The sequence below is a fragment of the Scardinius erythrophthalmus genome (assembly GCF_964197995.2).
Source record: "Scardinius erythrophthalmus genome assembly, chromosome: 17".
Classification (NCBI taxonomy): domain Eukaryota; kingdom Metazoa; phylum Chordata; class Actinopteri; order Cypriniformes; family Leuciscidae; genus Scardinius; species Scardinius erythrophthalmus.
The window spans coordinates 31,781,525-31,790,044 of record NC_138237.1 but is presented as its reverse complement, the minus strand read 5'-3'; the positions used below and the strand labels follow the sequence as shown (position 1 = coordinate 31,790,044).

The window sequence follows — 8,520 nt, the reverse complement described above, 5'->3', positions numbered from 1 at the left end:
GTAAATAAAAATGACATGTCTTTGTATAAATGTGTTTTTTTAATAGGTTTTTATATATATATATATATATATATATATATATATATATATATATATATATATATATATATATATATATATATATATATATATACAACTGACATGTCTCTGAATAAATGTGTAACATACAAATACTTTTTATGCCTCTCCTGTCAATTAGTGTGCCCTCCACATTTTTTATTTGTGGGGACTGAAAATTTGACCCTAAAAAGTACTGCTACACCGGCAGTGAGAGAGTTAACAACTTGTGAAAAGAAGGAGGGGCCATCGCACTCGACCAGTCCCATTCCAGGAAATGTGCGGCCACATCAATATGCTGATGGTTTTCGGGGGAAACAGCGCGCAAGCGTGTTGCAGTGTGGGTGCTGGGTGGATGTGGATGTGGGGGCCCGCGTGAACAGGGCGCCGTTTCTATGGTTTCTCTTTTATTCGCCACATGGACCTGGGTATATCGCATCTTCTGCAGATCTGCTTTGAACGCATTTTATCGGATGATAGGTTGTAGCAGCGAGCTACACCGAACTGTGTCACATCGGTCGTGGTGGTCGTGTTTTACAGTGTTGTTGATATATTTAAGGCCTCTCGCGCGGAACAAGAGCCTCTTTGAAGCTTTTATGTAATGGTCCGCTCTGGCCAGGAATATTCTGGACTCTCCTCTTAGCGAAGAAAACGTTTATCAGTCAAGACGTTACGTTTGGCAATGCGTCTTCCTCCTTGCATACAAACTACAGCCCTGCCCTGACGATCATCTGTGAATAACACACCGCATCAGAGTGTGTAACGTTAGGTCTCTCCCACAGGTGTCTTTCACATAAAGGATGCCGATCTGTTGAAACAGCTGAGTCTGCCCTCCTCCTTGAGCATTTTATTATTCTTGCACCGAAGACAGATTTGAAGTTAATGTTTCGCCAGGAGGTTGGTGTCCTGTCCTTTATACCGTCTTGTTCGTACCTTTTTCAATACGAGCAGAGGAACATGTCTCGGTATAATATCTACAGTCTGCTGGACTGGATCTATGGAGGTGTGGACCCCATGTTTGAGGGTAATGGAGGGCCAGAGTGCGCAGCCTTCCTCTCTCCACAGCAGAGAATACTGGAGACTCTGGTCATTGTGTTGTTCTCTATTCTGGAAGTGGTGTTGGCCATGAAGAAGCTCAATGTCCCTAAAGAGGTCCGAGATGTTGGGAGAGATGGCAGGAGGAGTAAGGAAGACAGCTGGGGCAAGAACCTGTTGCTTGTGGCTCTGTGCATGACTTTTGGTGTTGAGGTTGGGTTTAAGTTTGCCACAAAGACTGTGATCTACCTCCTCAATCCATGTCATGTGGTCACAATGGTGCAAGTAAGTATATTTATGATACAATCATAAACTATTATAATTTGTGGAGATGTGGTTCTGCTTTTATTGCAGATGATTTGGGCTGGTAACTGAAAGATTGCAGGTTCAAAATCCCAAAGGGTTGCTTCATCCATCAACACTGTGGCCCTAAACAAAACACTCAACTTCAGGTTACTTGAATGATCTGAACCCGTATTTGTATCATAAGTTGCTTTGGTTAAACTAGTTAATGATGTTGAAGTAGTGAAGGCTTGCGGCAATTTATTTCCTTTAGTTTCTAAGCTTTGAGTGTCATTTGGTTGCACTGGTTAAATTGCATACCACATAGCTAGAGGCAAATCATAACTTGTTATACCTCTCCATGGCTCTCAAAACACATGAAGGAAATGATAAAATCGGTTGTAAAAAGGAGGAAGTATAGTGTACATTTTTGCACCGCTTATTTGCAGCGGTTTAAACTGGTGTACAATTTCTCCTCAGAAATTTGAATAGCTGAATGAAGAGGAATCTGTTTCCCATATAGTCATGTTTTTGTTTGTTTTTTTGCTCTCTTTTTTTTTTCAAAAGGATGTAATAATTACTGTCCAAAAGCAATAAGGCACTCAAGACCCAACTATATTAGTGAATAATAGTCACTTAACCGCAGTCTTTAACTTTGACTACATTCACAATATAATATTGCCTCTCGTTCTTTGTTACAATAATAATCTTTATCTTTCAGTTTGATTTTTTTTTTTTTATCTAAAAAATGTAAAGGCTCATGTCCATGTTATTTGTGATTGATTTTTGCCTATATATATTTGTCTAAAGGTCAGCAGTGGTAGCGCAGATGTGTGTAGGTTGACACTGGACACACATGAGTCCAGATCGGGCTCGCCTTTATGATTTACGGTCCAATGTGATGTAATTTACAGGTCTACAGCTATAGACTCTCAGCACAAAACATTCAGAATATTTTGACTGTAGCCCTTTTAAAGCTGAGCTCTATTACAATCCCTCTACAAACGGGTTTGTTTATGCTTCAAGTACAGCTCTGTTCATTACTGAAAACCTTATTTCTTTCATACTTGAAATAGAAATTGTGATGCAGAATACCCTAAAAATAACGCACCCATGTAACTGGCCCAAATTTTTATATACAGTAGTCAACATTTGAAGTGGATCAAAACCTTTCATCAAAGTTCTTCATGAATTTTGAACAACACCCGTTCTTGTCTTAGGACAACTTTGATGAACTTTTTTGATCCACTTCAAATGTTGGTCTACTACTGTAGTATTGTAACTGGTCCAAATTAAAATATGAATTGTGATGCACTGTAAACTCGAGTAAGTTTGCAAAACTCAATAAATTTAAGGCAATCAGTTGCCTCAAAATATTTAAGTTAAGAAATTCTAAGTTTAAGTAAGCAGATCTTGCAGATTTTTATTTTGTACTCATACATTTTATTTGTTCCTAACGTGAAATGTAGTTCTTGAGTACATTAATCCATACATTTAACTTAAAAGTTTCATGTAACCCCAATGTGAACATTTTTAACTTAGAATAAATTTAGCTGGTTATAACAAACTAGTTCAATAAATGCTAACAATAGTATGGTTGCTGTATGAACGCAGTAATATAAAGCATTTACACACTTGCTCTCAAACCAAGCCGCATGCACCACTTGTCATCATGACGGTAACTCTCCTAAAATCAACATTAACAAATATTCTTCTAAATTAGCATAACAAAGCATTAATCACTACTAAATCTCCACTTAACATTAATCTTCCACAAAAAAAAATTACATTACACTTAATTTCAGCATTTCCTCTCTCTTTCGAGTGCCATGGGCAAAGCATGCTGGGAAATAGAAATCCCAGCCCAGTTTCAGTTGAACTTAAGTTCGTCTAAATTAAAAGAAAAAATTTCATAAAACTCAAAACAATGAAACTGTTCAGTTTACTTAAAATATGTCAGTCCTGTGAACTTGAAAGAAAAAGAAAGTGCTAAATACAATAAAGTTCATTTGACTGAACTAATTAGTTTCATTTAAGTTTGTCCTACTCAGTCCAATTAATTATTTTGAGCGTTAGGGTTTACAGTCGAAATAAACATTTGTGATGGCTAAAGCCTTCCTGCAAAGTTCAGCTTCAACCTTAATCAAACACCTGAATCGGATAATTAAGATTCCCAGAAACAGTTGATAATTGCAGACAGGTGTGTTAGAGAAGTGTTGGAACGCGCTCTCTGCGTACAGGATTGGGCACTCCTGATTAAAATTATCTTGCTGTGTGACTAATGCAGTTTAAAAAGTACAAAATATTCTATGAAGTGGAGTAAATGTAAGTGTAAATGAAGTGTAAAGTATTAACTTTACAGAGTGTCTGTTTACAGAATGTCCAAATAGCCCATCTTGTTGGCAAAGGCTATTTACACCATCTCCGTCTTGGTTGAGCCACACAAAATTGCAAAAGGAACTAAACCGGTAACTGGACAGTGATTGGAACATTAAATTTAGCTTTTGATGCAACGGCCCGAGTTCAACTCTTTTCCTGGTCCTGGTTCTTCTCCCTTTTCCCAATGCATATAATCTCAGAGAAGTGTTTATTTTAAATAAAAATGAAGAAAATATTTGAAAAGTGGAAGTGAAATGCATAACGGCTATTTACTAAGTGTATAAAAGAAATTGGAAATGGTGTCCTAGCGTTGATCGGACATCGGCATATCGACCATAATGTTTGCGTATTTACTGAATTAATTGCACTATATTTATTGCTTACTATTTTATAAAGTACTACAATACACTGAGGTGCAAAAAGTATTTGCCACTATTTGCAATAAGTATAAATACCACCATCTAATTATACAGTGCAAAGAAAACACTCCAATTTTCACTTAGTTTAAATAGCATCTTTCACCTCAATTTTAAGGTTGTGAAAACTGCATGTACTGTGTATAATTCTAAAATTAGAAACACTATTTTAGATAAAGTATAGCATGTCACTGCTGTCCCTGTCATCTACCCATTACTGATGTATTATATACGGATAATAATTTAACTATAATATGCATTTTAAAATATACTCCTTAAATCGACGGAACTCTATTATTGTGATGATACCAGTAACATAGTTTCTATAAACAGTTTTGTTTTTTTCCATTGCCAAGCTCATTTGGCAATTGAAAAGGGCTGGTACTGGTGGTAATTCCTCTTTAACCTCTGTACTCATCTGGTTCTGTTTTTGGTTAAAGTGGCTAAAAACAGAAGTGGTTAAATACAATGGCTATTTGTAAAAGGAGTTGTTTGTTGTTTCAACAGAAATTCTTTTGAGGAGGTGTGTGAAGGTTTGTTTTATGGACTTTTTTTGTACAAAGATAGCTAATCTCAGAAACTGATCAAAGTGGTCTGTGATTCAGTTGAACTAACAATGAATTGATGAATAATAGTATATTTAACATTAATGTAGATTAATCTGTCCCAAACAGGGGTTTGCAAATCCCTGGGGGTTTGTGAGGGAACTGCAGGGGCTTCGTTCATTATTATGCTAATTATTACTTAACATGTAACATTGAAATAAACAAGTGCAAAATTAATTGAACTAAAACTGAAATGGTAATATTTGTTTGCATGTTATGTAACCTTTAACCAACATTAGAGAATGGTGAGGATGCAAATGTGTTAAATATATAAAAATATTAACTTTAAATCTCAGTACTTTAAGTAAATATTTAACGGTTTTGGGGTGCAGCTGACAAAAAAAGTTTGGTAACACATGACCTGGTTCAAACCTTATGCGCTGTTTGTTTAGGGTGTACACTCAGGATGTTTAGGGTCTTTGTAACAAAATAATGTCTTTTTTTTATTTTTTTTTTTAACAATGCTACAAAATTATTTCAATCATTTTATTAATATTTATGAATTTTATTTTTCGCCTCAACTGGTATCAATGGTATCATTTATTTGACTTAATTTGTAATTATTTAAATATGTTCACTTATATAAAACTGCAACATTATATAAAATTCACTTTAAAGAAGATCTACATTTTTCAATTTGATTCATGTGATAACATGAAAAATGTGTCATAGTTGATAATAGTTAACATGGTAAAAAATAACTGCTGCCATCTACTGTAAAACGAACACTTTAAAAATGAAAATAACATGAAATTTCAAGTGCAGCCAGACTGCAGAGTCTCAATGTCTCGGATGCCATTCCCAAGTTTTCGTTTAGATTTGATTAGTATCATTATTAATTAAATCATTATTATAACAATAAAAAAAGGCACATGCCACATGGAAACTTATGCAAACAGTTTTCAGTGATGGTGCAAACAAATATTTATGCTAAAATACATATCATTGCTAAAAAAATGAATATATGAAAAATAACACATGTATGCAAACTTTTGGAACTCCTTTCTGTCTTGATGTTTTCATACTTGTTGCAAAAGACACACAGATTGCAAAGCTAGTCTAATGACAAAAGTCTTTAGTAAATTTAATGGACAAATGAGAAGCACAATCAAATTCAAGCCTATCAGCTATATTAGGTGTAAATATTTGATATATTAAACAGTCCTACTCAGACATAAGCATTTTTTTTTATTGTAAATGACTGGTTTATGAGAATGTTCCTGTCATCTATGTGAGGTTTTACATATTGAGGTTTTAGTTGTATTGAGCAACTAGATCAGGAAATCCTTGTTGGGTTTGCGCAGCCCAGGCCCCGGTTGCCCGTCTTTCACTTCACGCTATGATGCCACTTTACTAGGCCTCCAACATGTGTTCTCGCCTCGGCATGTGTTCTCAAACGCAACATCTCATAGTAACTTCATAGTTCCACTTATGTCAATAAACGTATTTGTACAAGTCTTACAGTATTTGAACAAGGTCACAGTCTTATCATCTGGTAAATAATAAAGCCAGAACAGTGGAGAATTGTAAACAGATTCAATGAAGTGCAAAACCAATAATATGCACAAGGAGTTAAGGGGAAAGTAACCTGCTTTATAAATCCTTCTGTGCATACAGAATGTAACTCAAACATTATTGACTGTAGCAATAACCAACTTTTTTTTTGAAGTACCTCCTTCCTCCAAACCTTATTGTCATGATATTTTCTCTTCTGTCTCATGAAAAACAAAGCAATCTGATTGTTAATTTGACACCAGATAGGGCATGTAAAGCAGAATTATGTCAGCCTCAATAAATGCCAAAAAATGGAGCAGGAGTAGCTTAAGGTATAGCAGTTAAGAAGAAAACACTGATGTACAGTAGATGCCTACAAGGACTGTAGATAGATAATTGCTTTGTGTTGTTGTTCTGTCAATCTCTTCAGTAAAACAAAATAAAAAGACTATAAAACTGGTTTGTTGCCCATATATCCTGAAATTTGTGTGATCGGCGCCTATTTGAATATGTGCAAACATGGTTTATATTTGAGAGCATTGATGAAGAAGAAGATTAGAATTGAATAGTGACAAGGAAGTTATCAATAGCCCTGGTCTACTTTTACTTTCATCCACTTTTTTTGTGTTCCGGGTAAGAAAGATAAACAACAACGACAGCAAAACATGGTTTGAAACGACATATGGGTGAGAAAATCGTAATGCTTCTGTTATGAATGAGACTTGTTGATGGCTGTTTCATGTACGAGACCCGTATGATTGCTTGTACAGATCTTTTTTTAAAGGGTATAGGCTGGGTGAAATAGTTTCCTAACTAATCTAGGTGTAACTCAGCTCAGTGTTTCTACACTCTCACTTTTTACATCCAGAGGAATAACATAATAACTTCCTTTTTATGTCTTCAGAGTTATGCTATGTTGTTGCAATAGTGGTCAAAATAACAAATTGCACACTGCACCAATCACTGTTACATGTTGAGATGTAGTGAACAGAGGTTATTTACACATAATCAGGATAAGTTCAAATACCTTAATTATAAAGTTTTCCTTTGAAGCGGTTCACTAGGGATTTAAGACATTCATTAAACTGAGGCATGCATAGAAACCACTCCAAAACATCCTTGCATCGTGTCAGCAAATTTTGCGTGGGCAAACACCATTAGCCTATATATTCTTCAGAAAATGTCCAAATTGAGTCTAGACTATCATTGAATTAAATAAGCTCTTGGAAACTTTCTAAAGAAATGGAACATACAACATTGTTTTATGATCTTAATTGCAGTATTGCTGTAACAGTGTTATCCAACTTTTCACTCACAAGAAAGTGAAAGCGGTATCATCCTGTAACGTGACGTCAGATTGTGCTTTAGTTTGACTCACCTGGGATGATGACATCTGCTGACAGGATTCAACTTCCTTCCTTCCTGTGCCAAAGAGGGAAACGCTGGCTACCCTCCCAACAGATCCTAAACAATGTCAATCTGTGATCTCATTAAAGGAGAACTCCGGTCAATTTTAACATTGAGCTAATTTTTTTGTACATTTGGAGTGCTGTCAATACAGAACAACGACAAAAATTGGTGTTGTCTACACCGAGTTATTCTATTTTTTAAATTTGCACCCTGTTGACTTCAATGGGGCAAGTACTAAACCTGCTTTTAGCCTCTTAACATCCTTGATGTGTCATTACAAGTGCACAGAAAATGTGAGTGATTCCTTCAGAGTGAACACGAGTGGATCTGACTGCAGTAGATGTGAAAGATATGTATAAAAATGATGTTATTTAAGCCAGCGCAAATACCTGTTTACATCCTGTTTTTCGGTTGAAGTCCAAAGTAGTCGATTGCCGAGTTCACGCGCGTGATCATAGGTAACTAAACCTATGCGCGTGAACTCGGCAATCGACTACTTTGGACTTCACCCGAAAGCAGGATGTAAACAGAGGTATTTGCGCTGGCTTAAATAACATCATTTTTATACATATCTTTCACATCTACTCCAGTCAGATCCACTCGTGTTCACTCAGAAGGAATCACTCACATTTTCTGTGCACTTGTAATGACACATCAAGGATGTTAAGAGGCTAAAAGCAGGTTTAGTACTTGCCCCATTGAAGTCAACAGGGTGCAAATTTAAAAAATAGAATAACTCGGTGTAGGCAACACCGACTTTTGTAGTTGTTCTCTGTATTGACAGCACTCCAAATGTACAATAAAATGAGCTCAATGTTAAAATTGACCGGAGTTCTCCTTTA

General features: G+C 35.8%; 1 protein-coding gene across 1 annotated transcript; it reads left to right on the top strand.

The window, feature by feature from the left end:
• Nucleotides 1-314: 314 nt before the first annotated feature.
• LOC308705569 (transmembrane protein 164-like) lies at nucleotides 315-3,968 on the top strand. The gene is made up of 2 exons (XM_081390644.1): nucleotides 315-1,377; nucleotides 3,752-3,968. Exons 1-2 carry the CDS (start codon nucleotides 940-942, stop codon nucleotides 3,809-3,811), a joined length of 498 nt encoding a protein of 165 aa, XP_081246770.1. The 5' UTR covers nucleotides 315-939; the 3' UTR covers nucleotides 3,812-3,968.
• Nucleotides 3,969-8,520: the final 4,552 nt, after the last annotated feature.

What these genes read in the sequence shown, in the direction of transcription:
- LOC308705569 (XM_081390644.1), top strand. Translation starts at nt 940, where the DNA reads ATGTTTCGCCAGGAGGTTGGTGTCCTGTCCTTTATACCGTCTTGTTCG. An exon ending in ATGTGGTCACAATGGTGCAA is followed by an intron (nt 1,378 to 3,751) that starts GTAAGTATATTT and finishes GTCTGTTTACAG; the next exon opens with AATGTCCAAATAGCCCATCT.